Here is a 20007-nt window from a genome sequence, read left to right as displayed (position 1 = left end):
GCTCATTTGTTTTCTTGCTGAAAGCTCCTAACCAATTATCTCAATCATGCAGAGTGTGTGTGTTTCCATAATCTTGTAAGGAACTGTTGAGGCTGCCCGTTAAACCACAGTGTCTGCATCCTGTTTCCTCAGACTCGGGCTAAACACAGTATCTTCATATAGTCCTTTATTTAAAGTTGCTTCTACAATTAAGCTCTACGTTTAACTTCATCCTTCCCGTCATCAGCAACAAATTTTCCCATCCCTGTTCTAAAAAAAAAAGACATTACCGCAGATACTGCCAGTATTTTGATGAAAAGTTTTGGTTTCATGAGCCCATTCTTTCATGTGTTTGCTGCGTCAACAAAGGCTCTCTTCTTACTACAACTTTGGTTAAATATAAAGGCAGCGGGGATGAGGGGTATCAGATCAATGGGAGCTAATTACAAATACATGCCGAATAATTTGATTGTTTGTAATTAGAAAACCCTGTGCGTTTTCACTCCACCTCATATTTATTCGCGTCTTTACTTTGCCACATTAAATCTCAATGAAATATGTGAAAATTTGTGGCTATAATGTGACACCAGTACTTTAGTAAGGCACAGTATAAACAAAAAAAGTACCAAGTCGGCTTATATTTATCTGGGTCAGTATTTATTATGAAGATAAAATTGGGCTGTAAATGCAAGTCCTGTTATTTATAGGAAATGTAAAACTTGTGACGTCATGGAAACCAAGGAAACATACGGCAAAGCTGGATTCAAGCTTGGTGAGAACATCAAGCTCAGCAGCTTTTACTGCAGGGGAAGGATGCATCCTGAAACACAGCACAAGAAATTACACAACTGGAATGTCGTTTGGCTTCTTAAGAAGAAATGTGTTTTAGTTTTCCTCACTTGTAGGCTTGAGTTTTAGGGCTCGGGTGAAGTATTTAGGAAGGAGTTTACCCTCGGCATCACCTGCAGTCAGCAACACACCATTCTCTGACCAGAAGAAGTCAATACCATCTGTACAAGCCAGACACAGACACATAAAAAAACACTTGTAAAAGGATTGATTTCTTTACTCACACAGGGTGGGTGGAGAGGATTAAACTGCAGCCATTACCAGCTAATCTTACCAGCCAGAGCTCTGGAGACATCAATAAACACAGCTAGGTCACAGTTTTTCCTCATGCCTGGTGGGAAAAGAAATAATGCTGCCATCTGATGTTCAGCTCATATAAGCTCCTAATTTTTGGATTCAAACATAGAGGATACCGCTGATGATGCCATCTTCCCCTGGAAGTCCGGTTGACAGATGAATATGAGTCCTATTCATGCGGCTCAGACCCTGCTGTTGAATGGATGGCCAGTTGCGGAGGTAGGAGCCATGAACGGCCTCGGCAGGGCAATCAGGAGAACCAGCTAGAACTGGTTTTAGCTCCAGATCCATGACCTGAGCAGAGATGAGATTCCTGATGAGATTTAAAGTTCATAACAATTTGTTCAATTAGGTAAAAAAATGTTTATAATTTTCCACATATCTGACTGGCACCAAGGAGAGCAGAAGTGAAACTCAGGTAGGCAAAGAGAACTTCTTTACTACTGGGATGACTGTGGCTCAGTGTGGGAAGATTAGTCATTTTGCAGTCCAAAGGTTGTGTTTTCGATTCCAGCTTCCATCATGTTGATGTGTCCCTGGGTAAGGAACAAAACCCCCAGCTGCCTGAATGTGAGTGTGGTAAATGTGGCTAATGAGAAGCACTTTGTGTCGTCATGGCAAAGAAAAATGCAATATAAACTCAGTCCGTTAACCATCACCATTAACTGACTGCAAAAGAAAACACTAAAGTGTTGTCACTAAATGCTGTCACTATCACACTGCATGTGGTCAGCTGGAGGTTTTCCTGTGTAAAGGAAGATCTATTTTTTCACCATTATCACCACATGCTTGTTCAGGATGTGGGAGTGCAGCAAAGTCCAACACTTGATGCAAATGACTTTTTATCTGTTCATATTAAATGTGGATGGTCATTATCAATGTCTGAAGTGTACAGTAACTTTTATTGAATTATACTACCTTTAACTGGATCAGAATTTGTACACTGTGCCAGAATTAGGTTGGTTTGAATCTGAACCAAATCGGATATAATTGCAAATGCGTTTAATTTTCATCATGAAAACTACGTTTGTTGTCAATTGGAATTACATACTAAACTTAAATGAATCCGATTTAATTAGGAACGTGTCTGCTCTGCCTGCCTGTAGTGAATGTCCCTGATTGGCCCGAATCTGCAGCCGGCCATCCTCTGGGTGGGAGCGGAGCTTGAAGCGCTGCTTGTCACTTGTGGATACGACTCTCTCTACGTCTTCTAATGTGTACAAGTGGAACTGTGGGTGAGCCAGGAGGTCCTCCACAAACAGGAAGCCATCTGTGGAGATACAAGTTGTTACAGCTATGGTCACATTTTACAGTTTAGTTTGAGTAAATCTACATGATATTTTTAAATTGTTTCCATGATGCAACATTTTTATATATCATTGACTAGACATCTGTTGAGTGAAACATTATTGTTGTCAAAAATAAATCAAATTCATTTCAGTTTATTTAGATAGAACTAATTCACAACACATCATCTCAATGCACTTCCCCCAAAAACGTAAGATTCAGTTCAGTCACACAATCAAACGACGCAGTCAAGTTCAGTTCATTACTAAAATTGTTTTAAGACGTTTATTATCAACAGAAACTACAACTGCAATTAACTTTAAACTCTTGCAAGCCCATAGAAAATACTCCTAGTTCAGTTCTTCTGTGTTTAGCCGTGTCTCTCTCCTGGACGAATTAATCATAAGAAAAGTCATTCAATTCTGTCTGAAACGGTGAAAGTGTCATCTCACCTGTGGCCATTTGAAGCCCCATCTGTGTGGCTCCATGACGAAGCACATAAGACATGGATTTAGACAGATGGACATCTTTGTCCTGGTGGTAAAGAAGGTCTCATTTGATACACACTCAACTCTCTTCCAAACCTAATAATAGCTCTGTTTTATATTTAGAACCAAGCTTGCACTGTGTCAAATCTGTCATGCTGCCTGACAGCCAAAAGTACACATTTTTAAAATCAAAAATTAGGGAGGCAACACATTGGCAAACTGTTTCAATTAATAGGGATCTCACCTCCTCACTACGCTTCCCTCTGCCTCCTCTTTTTCCTCCTCTGCCTCTTCCTCTGTCCATTAAAATACAGGTAGATCAGATCTTGTGCAGGAAATTTAGGAACGAGTTATTAATTGAATTAATCTACATATTACCGTGACAACTTTACGCTTTATTTAGTAGTGTCAGCCCTGCTCTATAATTATATTTAAGAAGCAGTCGCCCATATTATTTTGGTCAGTAGATTCAGCAATCGTCCTTGTTTCCACTTCCTGTCTGTTTCACACCTCCGCCTGTAGGTGGCAGCACATCCTTATGCGGTGAAGTGGCACCACAGAGGAAAAGCCGCAGCCACTGTTGAGAAACATAACAGTTGATACAGGTAAATTAATATAGTATTTACAGTTAATATAAGGCGACGAAGAAGCGTTTAAACGAATTGTTTCTGGTTCAACCCCCACTCAGCCTCAAAGCTTCCGGCGCTAAAATTTTAACTCAGGCGCTGAGCTAATTTTGCTAACTAGTGTTAGCATAGTTGTGCTAATGCTAATGTTTTTGTGCTTGAATAATATTCGGAGATATTCGTGGTTTTTACATGATGTGCACAATGTTGTGAGGGACGTTTCGGTTTTTTATCTGCAATGCATACCTTGTTAATATATGTCATACGTTAAGGTTCAGTCCTTTTCTTTGGACGCAGAAATTCAGCCTGGTTGCCATGGAGAGTAGGATACGGTAAAGCAGAGCAGCACTTGGAAGATTCAGCAGCCAGAAAGGAGTTTGGAGACGGAAGCATTCTGTCTTCATCGTGAGTTATTGGTTTTTTTTCCACTTTATATATATATATATATATATATATATATATATATATATATATATATATATATATATATATATATAGTCAAATTAGATATTTATAATCAGCACAAAAACAGAAATATATGCAACATACTTGTTCACCCTTATATAGATAGATAATAAAATTCAAATATATTAAACAGACGTGGAAATATGAATTGAAGTGAAAACCACTGATTATCACTCCATCAAAGTGTCTGTTTGGGGTTAACAGGATGTATATGCATCATCTGAGCATTTTGTCCTGAAATATACTTGGAAACAGAAATAATGGGCAAACGTATGGATTTGAGTTTCACAAAGACCAAATTATGATTGCTAGATGACTGTGTCAGAACAGAACCAAAATTGCGGCTTTTTTTAGGGTGTTACTTGTCTGGTCCGTATATAAGAAAGAAGAAAAAGTGGTGAGCCAGTGACACGGTCATGGACAGCAAAGGTTCATTGATGAAAGTGAACCATGACCTGATCTGATCAATTTTCTGGGAAACTCATGACATCTGGGGACAACAAGCTTGTTAAAGTGATGGAATGCCTAAGGGAAATTTTTGCTGTGAAACATTTGACTCTACATTTGGTTTGAATGTTACTTGTATGGTTGCAGACCATTTACACAATTTTATTTCATTTGCGTCCAACCGGTGTGAAAACAAAAGTATTTCAAGAAGAATTAAAGGAATAAAACAAGTTTCAGATATTGGCTTAGCCTCCAGATTTCCCAGATCGCAACACAATCAAGCATCTGTAGCATGTGCTAGACATACAAGTCTGATTCAAGTGTTCCCAACCTGCAACTTTCAGAACGTGGCATGTTTCCACTAGAAAGGCAATTATGAGTTGGATTAGACATGTGCTGAGTTGACGTAATCAACAAAAGATGTTAATTGTAGAGGTGCCAGGGAGGACAAAAACAGAAATTAAACATTTTCTTGTTAATCCATATGCCACATTTTGCATCAATTAACTTGAAACATTATTGTTGTGTTTTATTCAGAACCTTTTGAGGGATTTTTTTGTTTGTTTTATCTTTCTACAGTTGATTTGTATTCCCTTCTTGTCTCAGGTCATGGAGTTTCCTCAGCATTCCCAGCAGTTGCTCTCAGCTCTGCGTTCCCAGCGGCAGCGGGGCTTCCTTTGCGATTGCACCGTACAAGTGGGTTCATCCCGTTTCCTGGCTCACCGGGCGGTTTTGGCCTCATGCTCGCCTTTCTTTCACATGTTTTACTCAGACTCTCCAGCGGGGAGCAGCACCAGCAGCTGTGTCACACTTGACAATGACATTGTCACATCTGCTGCATTTGGCTTGCTTTTGGACTTTGTCTATGAAGGTGTGCTGCAACTGGACGAGTCTCCTCCTGTGGAGGACATCTTGGCTGCCGCAAGCTTTCTGCACATGAATGAGGTGGTGAGAGTGTGTAAGAGGCGGCTGCAGAGGCGCGGGCCCCTGGCTGAGGCCGACAGCACACGCTCTGAAGAGAGCGGCGGGTTGAGGAAGGCACCAGAAGCAGCTTGTGATCATCCAGCTGAGTCCCTGGTGGCCATGGTTGCAGACCACTCAAATCCAGTGACCACAGCAGTGCCTTTGTCCTCAGTATCTGAAGTGGCAGATGGGACTCAGTTGGAGTGTGTGAAGTCTGAGCAGAGGACAGGTGGAAGTTCATCAAAGATACAAACTCCTCTGAGCCCTGACCTTGCTGATACCACCCAGCCAGGCATGGACTGTCCTCCTTTGCCCCCAGCAGGGGAGCTGGTGCAGAGCCAGACAAACATATCTGCCTTTGTCCCTGTAAGTCTCGCCAAGATGAGCCCAGGGGGTCAAGGCGAAGGATCTGCTCTCTGCAGTCCATGCAGCACCACAGAGACATACAGGTAATGGTCTCTTGTTCCTTCCCCGTTTTAATCAATCTAAATTAAAATATGTGTGTCCTCCATCTTTACCTCCAGTTATTATACTTTACAAAGGTTTTTACTTTGTGGTTTCTGTGTAGATTATTGAAAAATTTAAAATCTGAAACATCTTTGTACAGTGAACATAGTTGGTCTGAGAAACCCCACTAACAAACTTACATATATGTAAGTTTGATAGTGGTTTGTTACTAACATATATGTTAGTTCCTAATACTAACATATATGTTAGTGCAAGGATTTATGGTGCAGATTAGCATTGCCTAACCCCACGTTAGAATGTTTTGATTTAAAATACTTAGAAATGGATCACATAAAGAAGGCTGTTATAACAACAAAATATTTTAAACTATCTTTAGCATGTTATATTAGCATGTAGCACTTATCAGTACTTAACGGTAGTAGTTGTGAAGATGAGTCTGTGGGTGTATTCCTTGTAAGAGGACAGAAACTCTGACCTCACCTATTAGATTTCAGTAACACTGTCGAAATTAAGCTGTCATGAAGCAGAAAACGGCTAATTTTTTTTAGTGTTCTTCCTGCAGTAAAAACTTCCACACAGAAGAGTGTTGTGATAATGATGCTTTCACTGACGGGGCCAAAATCAGACTTTTGAGTTTCTGGTTGAGTTTTATCATGAGTCTGAGCAGGTCAATCTGATAATCAGCTGAATCCTCTGTTCATCTCCACAGGTTGTTACTGTTTATTACTTAAATGAAGGAACAAACAAGCAGTTAATGAGTGAATTGACCCGTGACCTGGATTCCCAAAATATGTATTTTTGTGTTATTAAATAAAATGAGTAAGTGACAACATCTGCATAAAACATAACATTGATTTCTTTTAATGTACAGATTTCTGATGGCTTTATTAGGTAATCCAAGGTATTCTGGTCTCTGTTATTTATATCTGATTTTGAGTCTGTTTATCTGTTTTTAACCAGCTACAGTGCGATCCAGCAGCCTTCCTCCTCTTCCTCCTCTCTGCTTCCTCAGAGCCAGTCTGGTGTTCGGTCTGTGGTCTCTCTCAACGTTTCAGAATCCCACCTTTCCGTCAGAGGACATCCAGAACAGCTCAGACCGTGTGCTGACCGTCCTGCTGAGAATCTCTCTGAGACTGACCACAGAAACATTCTTACCAGAGAACAGAGGATGGTTAAGTCAATCCAAGCACCCACCCTGACCAAAAACTTCCAGACCAACTCCAGACAGTCGGCTCTTCAACAAGCACCATTACAAATCAGAATCCAGAGCGCAGTAACGCTCCAGCATCAGAGCTCAGACCTTCAACGCGCTCCTCAAATGCGAACGCTTCAACGTCCAGAGGACAAAACCGAAGCGCCGCTTGTGGCTGGAAGACGATCACATCCTCCAGGTGGAGCGAGGACAGGAGACAATGAAGAGATTTTGAAAATCAAAGAAGAGGCAATTATTATTTCTGATGAAGAGCTAGAGGAGGAGAAAGAAGACATCGGGGAGAAAGAATCGGTGATGGATGTGGAAGAGGAATACGAGGAGGATATCCAGGAAGAAGAGCTGAATAGTCCTCATTTTGTTTCCACACATTCACAGGGACTCCTACAAATAAACCCTCATTCAAATGACTACTCCTTCCCCCTCTCGCCCTCTTCCTCATCTTCGGGCGTCGGACCCTCCTCCCAGGACACTTCCTCCTTCGCTTCCTCCCTTGTTCCTCCGTCCTCTCAGCAACATCCGGACCCTCCCGGCTACTTCCAAGAACTCCAGGACTCCATGGGAAACTTCGTTGAAGACGTGCCAACATGTGGGGTCTGTGGCAAGACATTTTCATGCACATATACTCTAAGACGCCACGCCATTGTGCACACACGCGAACGGCCTTACGAGTGCCGCTACTGTTACAGGAGCTACACGCAGTCTGGGGATTTGTACCGACACATCCGCAAAGCTCACGACCAGACGCTGCCCGCTAAACGCAGCAAGGGAGACACAGAGGGACCCCTGCTGCCGCAGCCCCCTCCTCACTGCTAACACGCTCCCCACTTATTCCCAAATATGTGAACTTTAACCTGATCTATTAACACTAAATCAAAACTTGCATTTAGTAGTGGAACAACTAGGCCTGTCACGGTAACAAATTTTGCTGAGCAGTTAATTGTCTCAAAAAATTATTGCTATAAACGGTAATATTGCTTTTTATACTGATTTAATGGAAATGACATAATATTGCAAGTGATACCCTGCCAAAAATAGATACATGTTATTTTCAAAAGAACATTTAATACTGGAAGTGGTAAACAAAACAACCAAAAACAAAAATAAAATTAACTCTCAATCTCCGTTAACAAAAAAATGCTCTTGAATAATAACTAAACAACATAAAACCAAAGTGGAAATAACTACATTCAACCAAAAGAGTGCAGATTATGAAGGCTATAAATCATTAGATTTAGATAGAGAAGTTTGGCATCTCCGACGACCTGATGCAATAGTTCACTCCTCCCTTAAGCCCAGTTCACATTTCGTGCAAAGAATATCCACAGAAATAATAATTTTCATTTATCAAGCGATTAATTGATTTATTGTTTATCGTGACAGGCCTAGACAACTAACAATTTTTATGATCATTTATTTGATTTTGTTTGTCTTTTGTGATGTTTTTAAAACACTCAACAATGTTATTTTGTGGACAAAGAGTTTTCAGCAAACAACGTTAATTAAGTTTGTGCTTGTTTGATTATCTGTTGAAAAACCCCAGAAAAAAAATTGGATTAGAATCACATTGACACCTGACAGTAAATGCAATATGCAGTTCATTACTAAAGTAGCCGTAACTCTTGACCTGTTTGACATTTAGTGATGTTAAAACTGCAACCTTTGTAGGACACAAAGTACAAAAATGAACATTATCTATTATTCACTGCACAAAACCATGTTTAAAACATGTGGTTTAAAAATTAAGTGAGTAATATAAATAATTTAGGAATAATCTAAAGCTTAGATTTAATTGATCCTAGAAGTTGAGCAGTTGTTTTTTTTTTGTTATTGTTACACTTACTGGTATTATTCAGGTTTATTTTTGCCCTTTTCACAGATTGTTGGTTCAGGTTATGAATACCAAACTAACCTAATGGTTCAGTTTCACACCGAGGTTAATATTTGCTACTGTGTTAAAAAAGCTTTTTCAAAAGATTGCACAGTTAAGAAACGATCGATAAAGACCAAAAAGCCTCTCCTAACAGCAGCAGCGGTTGAATCTCCTCGTAAGCACAAAAGCAAAACATGCTTCAGTGGTTTGAGTATCTGCTTGACTAACATTGACATATCGCTGTAAGAAAACCATGAAAAATTTTACCTCCTACTTTTTATATCTGAAGAGTATTTTATAGTTTAGGTTGTAACAAATGATTTTGTCATTGTGAGTTCAGTTTCATAGTCTCATATGGTCATAACAACTGGTTATTAATGAGCTTTATTAAAACATTATAAAGAATTGTACACCAAGTTGTTTACCATGTAAGTTAAAAAAGGAATTGATATTATATAAGTTGTACTATGTATTGGTGTCCTGTTACTGTGAGCCAGCAGATTTAGATGGAGATAATGTTAATGTTGTGTTTTGCTATCAACAGGATGAAGCCAAAAGTTGGTTACATTTCTGATGCATCTCTTTCCTGTAGAAGGTAAATTTCCGACAGTATTTATTCACTCCATTTTGCCTCGCATTTCATTCTTTGAGTACATTAAACAAACCATTCCAGGTTTCAGCTGATTCATACTGCAACAGTCAGGACAATCCGTTAACATTTAGATTCACTAAACACCTGCACTTTTAATGGACCAACATTGGCTCACCTCAAACCGTTCTTCACTACACCCACTTCATGCCTTTAACCGGAGGCAGGAAACCAGATGAAGGGTGGAGTAAAAAAAAGGAGGTAATCCACTAAATGTTTGCCTTATCTTAATGTCTTTGTATGTGCCTGATTGAGTCTGTGGAAGTTCTTGTTCTGCACTATTTTAAATGTTTCAAGACACTTTCTATAAAAAAAATGTTGAAATTACTGTTAAAAAAAGAGTTTTAAACTGATACTTTTAATGGACAATAGCAGTGATCATTTAGAGGGTTTTGTGAGTGCTAATGTCCAATATATAAATGTCACATTGTGAATAAATGGTGTTCTGTGGCACAAATGTTTAATTTTTTTACTAATTCACAAAATTCTCTTCAGCTTGTGTTTTAGTTTTCTTTTTATTTACAAAAAAAAAAACATTTTATTGCTCTGAGACAGGAACACTATATAGATTAAGCAGCAATAAGTGGGCTTTGCTTGTGTCACATGTAATCAGCCTCAAGTGTCTTCAGTCTTCAATTGTCCCATGGATCTGTGAAAATACAAAAGATGAGCATCAGCCAACATGCGCAACCTCTTAGATTCAGATTTTATTCCAGAAAAAATTGATAGAAATGAAGGATTGCTGTCAAACACACATTTCAATTGGGAGTATTTATTACACTCAAGGGTAAGAATCTTTTAAAGTTTGTTAGTTCAATGATTTATATGAAGGTTTTTTTGTCAGAGTGGAATAATATAAAATATTATTTCAGTGGTTTTACAAAAACTGAGAATTTGGTGTGAATTTTCCTGTGCCCACACAGGCTCAAATATATGCATACAACCTCAGTAATATTTGAATTATTACAGTTTCAAAATAAAGTCCATCAATGACTCACTGCCTCAGCCAGCTCGGGCCAGTCCATCGCCATCACCACGATGTCGTCTGAAGTCGGAGGCGTTTCCAGGTTCCAGTAGGTGAGCTTGTCAAACACTGAGGTCACCTTCACCGTCCTGTCCTGTGGACAGAGAGTCATTGGCTTGTATCTGATGTTCTGCCTCTCATGGACGGTGGATTTCCACGTTTTCATGAGCCAGAGAGTTGGAGAGGTTTCCGCTGCTGTGGAGAGCATGAGCTTACCTCCTGGTCAGAGCCGTGTCCGTCGACCTCCTTCAGAACCAGACCCGTGTGGCCCTGAGGACAGCTGATCTCCTGTCCCTTTAGCCCGCGTCCTCTGAATGACACTGTCTTGTCTGCAAATGGACAGATATGTTAGTTACAAACAGCATAATTATGAAGTGGAAAGAAGATTATACACCTTTATTGCTTAGCTAAACTACATGATAAACACTTTCTAATACATGAAGGAGAAATATGACTAAAACACAGCAGTATTATGGTAACTTGTAGACCGGTATTACCGGTAGCAAATACAGGTCTACAATCTGTCTTTGTACCTTTCTTGTTTTCTTTTGTTGTTGCAGTGAAATACTGAGAGACCTGGGCGTGCCCAGTGTGCTCAATCTCACAGGGCATGAGGTGGACCGGGGCTTTTTCTGCCCGCTTTAGTGAGGACAGGTGGAGACAAGTAACACTGGCATTACAGGACATCCTGCAACCAGAAGACAAGAGAGAAATTAACCCTCATTTCTCTTTCAACATGAAGTCATTTCAGGCTTGATTACTGATCAATTTCTAAGCTATAGGAACTGTTTCTAATTTTCCATCTATAACATGAAGCTGTGTGGAAAATAAATGCAAAAAATCAGGGACAGTTTCAGATTCGGCCTGCAAAACAAAACCAAAAATAAAACGTATCAGTCAGTTTCTCCAAGTCCAGCAGTTTTAAATGTTATTTTCCATTTTGTCTGATGCCTGTTTAAATTTGTAACTTTAATGAGTTAAAACATTCAGCTGTGAGATTCATTCCCTACTTTAAGACATATTATTTAATTTATGTCACTCTCGCATTGCCATATTTTGTACATGTACACAGTTTCAGTACTGTATACGAAGGTGAAAACCATACAGAGCCTATCAACACCTCAAACCAACACTAAAGCATGGTGATGAGTTGGGCTTTACTGGAAATGTATCTTTACTCATTCCAGAAATAGTAAACGGGAAAGACCGAATCATTTTAATGATCGACTTTTACGTAAAACCCCTGAAATAAAACAGGGAGCACTTTCTTCTTTTTTTACTATGACTGAAGCTGCTGCTGGATCTGATGCTTCGCCTTGGTGAAATACAAAAAACACGGCTTATTAAATAAAGACAAAGCAATATTTGTTTCACTCAAATATCTCTAAACTGCAATGGAAAAGATTTGTACAGAATAAAACAATTATTACCTTCCTTCTGTTTCCCAAATGTAACATGAAATGTAAACATGGACCGTTTCCTACGGTTTCCGCCAGCTGTCTTCTTCTTTTTACTAAAACATATTTTGGCGCGGTGTTTCGGTTCAGACAGCGGATACTGCCCCCTGCTGGGCTGAGAAGGCATCATTCTCATCTTCTATTGGACCCTACGGTCGGAGGTAAATCTGCTTAACTTGTTTGGAGAGGCAACATGGAAAGTTTAGCTTTTTCCTAATTGTTCCCGTTTAGATTTTAGGTAGCATCATAACTACTGTGAATATTACGTGAGGTAAACTAATCACCTAAAGGATCAACTTTTCTTAGACTACTGCACTGCACAAACATCCCCCACTTTCTCGATTTCCGCTTCCAAATCTCCAGACTTTTTTATTTGCAATATTTTAGAATGATTACATGTTTTGGAAGGACTTTTAAAGTTCTTTTGCTGATTTTCCAGCTTCTCACTCATTTGTTTGTCCGTTTTCAGAAAAATATTTCTAAAACTTCATACCTCAGCAGACCATGTGTTTATGCAATAAAACAACATATCAAATTCCAGTTTTAAATTAAATCTTTAGACAAGGCAAGTTTAGTTGTTGAGGATCATTTGCACAAAGTGCTTTGAGAGGAAAATAAATGAAGATAAACAAATACAAAGGAATTAATTTAACATAAAAATACACAATGAAAATTTAAAAACAATTATATAAGGTATGAATAAAAATGTGACAAAAACAATGTCTTGTGCTATGGATCTTTTGTATGGACAGAAATATTATTTGAAAAATAGTTGCATGTCATCAACATTAAACCCAGATCAAAGTTTGTGATGAATTGCAATTAAGATGTATATTACTGAAAAACTAGGTTCTTTTTTTACCCATAGCAAGTCATAAAAACTGTTTCTTCTCATGTATTTAGCAATAGAAGAGAAAAATTACAGTTGTATGCTTAATGTTTAATTTTAAGGATTAGTTAGTCCTGCAAGATGGTCTAAAACCCTCTTCTAAGAGAAAAACTAAAATTCCCCCAAAGGTTAAGGACAAAGCTTCTTTTCTTTGTGTTACTTGCCAGAGGGAGTGTAACAAACTAACTGTGCAGAGTAGCAACATTTCCTTGGGTTTCTATGTCATAATATCACTAAAAGATGTTTTTTTTTCTACAACTCCCCCACCAAATTAATCAACTGGAGCATAAAACAAGGCTCCTCACAGGACTGGATTATACAGTGACAGCCATCATGCAATGCTGCAATCTCTAACTATTCCAGTCAGGGTGGCCAATCTGTGTTTGAACTGAAGGATCTTACATTAAACTGAACTTATCTGATTTGTACTGAAAAAAAAACTGAACAAAACCAAAATACACTAAGTATATTAAATCAGATGTATTCAGATGTGTTCTGTGACTTTCTTATGTATTTCTACACACCTGAGTCAAATAATCAGGTTGTTAGCAAGACTGGAGAACTTGACTGCATACTGAGGAACTAATTCAGCCATTGGATTCATGTGTGTTGGACCAGGCACACATATAAAAGTTGCAGGACCGCAGCTTGAGAACTGAAGTTGAAGACTGTTCTATTAAACCAAACTGTATGGTAGTGGACTATAAATTACTGAACTGGTCTGCAAACTAAGCTGAGGTCATTACGCTGTGCTATATTAAGCTGAACTGAACCGTACTGCCCTGAAGTGAACTGAACCAAACCAAACCAAACTGAACTGAACTTTTTGACATTAACTTGAACTAAACTGAACTGAGCTTTATTCTACTGAACTGAAATGAATGATGCTCACTTGAAATTGAATTGTGAACTGATAAACATAACTAAGTTGAAATTTACTAAACTGAACTGATCAGAACTAAGCTGGACTGAACTTCACTGTAGGGAACTGAACTTTGAACTAAACTATAATAAATGTGTACAGTAAAGAACTGAAGTAAACATTATTTACTGAACTGATTCAAATCAAACTGAACTATATCACTGAACTGAAAAGAGAAACTAATGTAACATGGACGAAAGGAATTAGCTTAAAAACAGAGCAAATCAAAATGATTTGTCTTGGAGTGAATAATTACTGGATTGAATGCAGGTGAGAGAACGAGGAACGGAACCGTGATCAGATGGCAACCAGAGAAATAAAATCAGAAAAGCAAACAGAAATCAAAATCAGATAAAGGGAATAATAATAAGTCAAAAAGAACAAGAAATGAAGCACAAGAATGTGCTTCATGAAGACATGAGGCATGTCTTCATGTGGGCTGGGCTAAACTTCATCCAATGACAGATTTTTAAAGCCCTGATGATAAGACATGTAAAGGAGTCGTTTCTGCATTTCACCAAAATCACTGCAGACGGAGAGACTTCAGGGAACGATTTCCTAACAACTCTCAGTCGGCCAACAGGAACCAGAGGTGAGTTTCTAAAGGAAGGGAGAGGACAGCTGCAGGGCTTCTGCTGCTGCTTACCCAATAGATAAATGTTTTTACAGCTTTGAGTTTAAAGAGAAAAGCATCAGGAACTTAAAGTGTTGACTTCTTAATAATTTTTAACTCTTTTAGAAACTGTATCCAACTAAAGTTAATAAAACTTAGGACTGACCCTCAAACTTTAAAATACATCAGTTTCAAAAACAGTTGTTCATGATTACAGTCCAAAGCCGTTTCAGGCTTTACTTCCACATATGTTTATTTAACTCTTTACTGTTTAAACAAGCTTTGTGGTGAGTATTTTTCATTGTGTGTTATTTTATCTTTTTAATTGGCTGAATCGTTATTTACTGGTTTTGTGCAGCGTTTGGTGATAGTTGGACACAGTTCGAAGTCATCTGATGTGAGCGGGCCCACATTGTGACTCAGATTGTACTCGGTGGTTTTTGCTGATCTCATTTCTTTGAATTTTAAAGCTTGTGCCCTTCATTTGTAATTTCATTTGCTACACTTTTTGTTTTCTGGTTCATGTGCAGTGCTTTCTGTCCTAATTTCCAAGAAAATCTGGAAAAGTTCAGACATTTTGAATATTCAATGTCACTTGATGTTTACTGGGTCATTTGGGCTTCTTGCAGTTAATTCAGTTTGCCAAAATGTCCTGTTTTTTTTTTCAGGTGTAATGGATCAGGAAAGCCACCTGTCCTCAGAGGAAGAAGTTGGAGAACCTTCTGTCATCATCGGTCTGGTTCTGTCACGGTTTCAGCATGCAGTGGTCCTGTGGTTCTCCAGGGCAAAGCGCAGACTCCTGCAGGGGTTCACTGTGTTCTCGACGGTACTTCTGCTCCTCTGGATCGCAGCTTTTTTATACGGGACCTTCTACTACTCCTACATGCCCAAAGCGGCTTTTTCTGCACCGGTGTACTACTACTATAGGTGGGTGTGGTGGGTTTGGTGTGACACAGAGAAGACGCGAGCTTGTTGTTCAAATTTCTTTTCTTATCACAGGACAGACTGCGAATCGCCATCAGCTTTCTGGTGCTCTTATCCTGTGGCCAACGTCTCTTTGATGAGAAATAGGAAACATGTAGGTGCACAAAATGACCATCTGCAGCATTTCTTGCACTGCCATCCAAAATTATTCATACATCTTGAAATTTTCCATCTTCTGTTATGTGACAACCACAACCTTCAATGTATTTTAATGTTTGTTTGTTTTTTGTTTTCTGAAAATGCAACAAAAAGTAGTGAATAAATACGAAGCAAGCTGCACAGTGGTGCAGTTTGCAGCGCTTGTCTTGCAGTAAAAAGGCCTTAGGTTTGAAGCCTGGGGTCTTCCTGCGCAGAGTTTGAATGTTTTGGTTCTGCTCAACTCTGGTTAACCCAAATAGCATCTAGAACTTAAATAATTACTGATTTGTGGAATTTATCAAAAGATTATCATCTCTTGCAGGCGCTGACATTTGGCCAGGTGTATCGGATGTATTTGCAGCTGGAGATGCCCGACTCACCAACCAATCATGAGGTGGGAATGTTCATGATCAAAACCACATGCTTCTCTCAGGATGGAGGCCAAGTGGCTTCCTCTGCTCGCACTGTAAGCTGCTCTCACTTCAATTTTCAAACACACTTTCTGCTTGAAAATGATCACTCTCTGCAGTGAATCTCAAAGTGCTGTGTTTCTCAGGCAAGCCAGCTGCAGAAGGCCTCCAGCTCTCGCTTTGTGAGTACAGCACTGACGCGTAATAACAGAGTTAGATGAGTTCGGCGTGTGCAGAGCTCTGCTGGGACAGACGGCGATCTCTGTGTATCACTCTGATGCCAGATTGAATGTCACAGATATGACATATATAAACACTGACACTACAATCCATGCTTAAATGCTTAAATGCCAACCAATGTCACTGAAGATTGCACATAAATTCTATACAAGGATTCCAGTTGGTCTGAGGATAAGTAATAAATGATGTGCAGTGGAAAACTTTTATGACGTCCACAACTTTCTCTGCATTTTGCTTCCAACCGACCAGATTTTCTTATCTTTTAAAGGGCTGATCAATAATTACAGGGTTTCTCAAAGTCTTTCAAAACTGCACCCCTTTCGTTAGCTGAATTCAAGAAAGAGCATAAAGTAAAATTGCACAACAGTTTAACAAAGTGATTCCCAAAGATAGATTTGATAAAAACCAGGCATACGATTTATAATCCACTGAAGAATGATGCATCTCTCAGGACTGATGTTGCATAATCCTTCACTTCTCAATTCTCGTCATTTTTTTTTTTTTAGCAGTCGTTAGGAGGGAACTAAATTGTAAGTAATTGGTGAGGTTTAAAGTTTTCCACATTCATTCTGGATGGCATCATGCGAGATCATCCCTGCTAGCATTCATTAAACTAACCCAATCAGCTTTGTTTGATTTTTACTGCTGGGCACTGATACTCCTTTATGTGCCAGACACATTTACTGACACTTTTTACTGTGTAAAAAGTCTTCAAATTAATTAATCCTGTTCTTGCAACAGAAGAATCTCACACTGGACAATCTACTGTAATCCTTAATTTGTGTTCAGGTCTCTATTTAGTGTGGAGACAGTCTTTCTAGCAGAATGTCTCCACAGGTAAACTCACAGTTTGAGAGTTGCAGCAAATTGCATCTTAAAAATTAACAACCATTCGGGGATCTCAAAATGTTGAGGACAAAAAAACTTTTTCCATTCTATCCTCAACAATTTGACGGGAGCTTTAAAAGAAGCTGTTTTCTTTAGTCAGACAGAATCCAAGCTGAATCTCATTTCACCCCTGGTGGTTTTTTTTTTTTTTTTTTTTTCTTTTTTGGATCATGACTGAGTCCTTCTGCACAAGAATGATTTAAAACTTTCCATTTTAGGGCTTTTTACACGACTTTACCAAGGTTCTGATATATTTACAGCGCTTGTATATAAAGTGTGTTTCGCTGTGTTTAGGGAATGCTGCGGTACCGATCTGACCTGCTGAACACTCTGGGAACTCTCCTCTTCCTCCCTGCATTTCTGAGCGGAGCAGCCGAGCAGAAGCAGGTTGTAGAGGTGGAGCTCTTCTCAGAGTTCACAGACGACCCGGTGAGAAATGCACAGATTTTTTTAAAGTGGAGATATTTTTACTTGAGAGAAGAGGATTTCTACAGTTTCTGCAAATGAACATGCTTCAACGTGCTTCCTTTGTTTGTGCTCAGTACTCTCCATCGGTCATGGCTGTCATTGAGATCCTGTCCAGCAAAGTCCAGATCTACTCATCCCATCTGTTTGTGCACGCCCATTTCACTGGCTTGAGGTGAGACTGACAGCCAACGCATTGCTGCACAAAATCCTGCATTTCTGATGTTGCACTTGAAAGAGTTTGGTTTGCAGCTGGTTGAACATAAACCAGCTATAATGGGATTCACATCTCTGTAAAAGTTCCACTTTCACCTGATCAATCTACTGACTCCTGCTGTCTCTTCCTCACTGCTGAATCACTTTAGATGTTTTTAATTTTGTGACTTCTTGGTTGAGTTGTTGATGAGCTCCTGGAGTAATTTTGTTATACCGACAACTCCTGGGAAGGTTTACAACAGTTTCATGTTTTGTTTTTTGTTTTTCCCCCCATCTTTTATCCTTTAGTGAATTAAACATTTGGTCTTGGAAATGATCAGATGTACAAATATTAGTTTCTTCAATGAATGATGTGTTGCTTTTCTTCCTGTTCCTGTCAGAGAGGTTTTATTAAAATGATTTCTTGATTCTGTGAGCCAAAAATCACACAATAAAAAGGCTGTTAAATTTAACTGAGTTTTCAAAAAAAAAAAAAAGGATTTACATCCTGATTTAACAAGGAGGGAAATTTCTTCTTCATATAAACCCAGAATTGTTTTGGTAACTTTCTTTACCTTAATAAATTGTTTGAAATCTGAATTTTGTATTTATTCATGTTACCCTTGTCTAATCTTTGCAACACAAAGGTAAAAAGAGGAACCTTTTTTCACTGCTCTGTAAATCCTTCTATAGTGAATAACATAAGGTGATTCTTTTCACCTCCCTCTTAGGGACCAATGCAGCAGACTGTAAACACTGATTGTTTTTAAAATCCTCTATTTCTATTTGTGTCTCTCTTCTCAGATATTTGCTGTTCTACTACCCCGTCCTGTCAGCCCTTATAGGTGTTGCAACTAACTTCACCTTCCTCAGCTTCCTCTTCCTCCTGAGCTACATGAGGCAGCTGTTGAGGCTGCCTCAGAACCCGGAGCAGGTGAGAGGAAACTTTAAACCAGACAAAGTCAAGGGAGCAGGGCTGCAGCCTTGAAATATGTTGCCGTGTATTTTCTGTCATCCACCTCTGAGGTCTGTCTTACAGATCACTACAGATGATCTCCAGCCACTGGATGAAAATGATCTCAGTGCAGGTGCAAAGAAATTCAATATTCTGGCACAAACACGAGTATAGCTTTAACTTTCAGGCTGATTTTTACTGATGGCATAAATTCATCTGCAGATGCTGCGGAGCGGCTGGGTCCTCTGCAAACTGATCCCACAGACATGAGTGGGGAAGAGCGCCCCCTGGAGCGTACCAACACAGACATGCAGAACGGACACACACAGAGTGATATGAGCCAGTCTGAGGCAGCCTGACGTGTTTATTGAAAGAAAACTAGTCTGGAGATTTAAGTAAAGGTATCAGAATTAAACACTGAACTGTAATTTGAAATGCTTTTTGGGATCATGTACTCTGAATCCTGTTTACAGATTGCATTATAACTTCAGAACACTTTTTATGTTTTGAAGTTACTCTCTGTAATTAACTCATTTTTGCCGATTGTGTTTTGTGAAATGAATTCGGAAGTGAGGGGGGAAAAAAATCCAAATATTTAGAAAACAGTTCCTAAACATTTTAATGTTTAAAATTATTTCCAGATTCAACATTTTAGAGTTCCCTGTCAATGTTTCAGCTCAGGCTTCAAATAGGAAACCTGGAGACAAAAGATGGATGGATGGATGGATGAATTGATTTATGGTTGGAGGAACAAATTAAAATGGACATATGGATGGATAGATGGCTGACTTGATTTTCCTGACTGAAGGAACAAATTAAAATAGATGGGTGGATAAATGTTTTGTCAAAGCTAAACATCCATGAAATTGAGAAAGGAACTAGATTACAGTTTAAAAATGATTATTTTTAATTCTCTGTTATCCCAAACCTATCCAGTGCAGGAACCCTGAGTTGTAGCTGAACGTAAACTGTTGCCTCAGTTTCCACATTGCTGTTGCGTATCACAATAAAAAGGCTTTACTGCAGGAAAGTTTCTCGTTTTTTCCAGGGAGTTTTTTTGTGCTTGTAGTTTATTTTGGCTCTTTTCTACACAAAACTTATAACATGAGAGAAACGGCTCAAGGCAGAGCTCAGTACAACTTTAACTAAGCATTTGCTGTAACTTTTAATTCCTGCACAGCGCCATTCATTTGTCTACAGTTTGTGCTATGGATTATCATCTTGAT

General features: G+C 39.0%; 4 protein-coding genes across 6 annotated transcripts; 2 read left to right on the top strand and 2 right to left on the bottom strand.

Annotated features, from left to right (window-relative positions):
- Positions 1-614: 614 nt before the first annotated feature.
- Positions 615-3408, bottom strand: trpt1 (tRNA phosphotransferase 1). 2 transcript variants are annotated; one of them, XM_015007564.2, is made up of 8 exons: positions 3279-3408; positions 3145-3196; positions 2865-2946; positions 2226-2395; positions 1242-1419; positions 1103-1159; positions 879-989; positions 615-799 (listed from the first exon to the last, which is right to left on the bottom strand). In XM_015007564.2, exons 3-8 carry the CDS (start codon positions 2917-2919, stop codon positions 777-779), a joined length of 594 nt encoding a protein of 197 aa, XP_014863050.2. In that variant the 5' UTR covers positions 2920-2946; positions 3145-3196; positions 3279-3408; the 3' UTR covers positions 615-776. The 2 variants fall into 2 exon arrangements, with proteins under 2 accessions (XP_014863050.2, XP_087865620.1); XM_088009494.1 differs by having other exon boundaries at positions 3145-3395.
- Positions 3409-3428: 20 nt separating this feature from the next.
- zbtb3 (zinc finger and BTB domain containing 3) lies at positions 3429-10058 on the top strand. Of its 2 annotated transcripts, XM_015007536.2 has the most exons (4): positions 3429-3505; positions 3824-3931; positions 5045-5850; positions 6830-10058. In XM_015007536.2, exons 3-4 carry the CDS (start codon positions 5048-5050, stop codon positions 7893-7895), a joined length of 1869 nt encoding a protein of 622 aa, XP_014863022.2. In that variant the 5' UTR covers positions 3429-3505; positions 3824-3931; positions 5045-5047; the 3' UTR covers positions 7896-10058. The 2 variants fall into 2 exon arrangements, with proteins under 2 accessions (XP_014863022.2, XP_087865619.1); XM_088009493.1 differs by lacking the exon at positions 3429-3505 and having other exon boundaries at positions 3543-3931.
- Positions 10059-10097: 39 nt separating this feature from the next.
- On the bottom strand, positions 10098-12164 carry rnaseh2c (ribonuclease H2, subunit C). Its single transcript, XM_015007588.2, has 5 exons — positions 12056-12164; positions 11159-11313; positions 10842-10954; positions 10600-10719; positions 10098-10250 (listed from the first exon to the last, which is right to left on the bottom strand). Exons 2-5 carry the CDS (start codon positions 11310-11312, stop codon positions 10227-10229), a joined length of 411 nt encoding a protein of 136 aa, XP_014863074.2. The 5' UTR covers position 11313; positions 12056-12164; the 3' UTR covers positions 10098-10226.
- Positions 12165-14064: 1900 nt separating this feature from the next.
- LOC106930124 (seipin-like) lies at positions 14065-19811 on the top strand. Its single transcript, XM_015007497.2, has 10 exons — positions 14065-14485; positions 15175-15433; positions 15506-15584; positions 15951-16094; positions 16185-16220; positions 17461-17595; positions 17709-17806; positions 18631-18760; positions 18866-18914; positions 19004-19811. The coding sequence occupies exons 1-10, from the start codon at positions 14374-14376 to the stop codon at positions 19138-19140; spliced, it is 1179 nt and encodes a 392-aa protein (XP_014862983.2). The 5' UTR covers positions 14065-14373; the 3' UTR covers positions 19141-19811.
- The last annotated feature ends 196 nt before the right edge of the window (positions 19812-20007 follow it).

Source organism: Poecilia mexicana, unplaced genomic scaffold, assembly GCF_051168715.1.
Source record: "Poecilia mexicana isolate PSO_F unplaced genomic scaffold, ASM5116871v1 scaffold_10, whole genome shotgun sequence".
NCBI lineage: Eukaryota > Metazoa > Chordata > Actinopteri > Cyprinodontiformes > Poeciliidae > Poecilia > Poecilia mexicana.
This window is presented reverse-complemented; position numbering and strand designations above follow the sequence as displayed.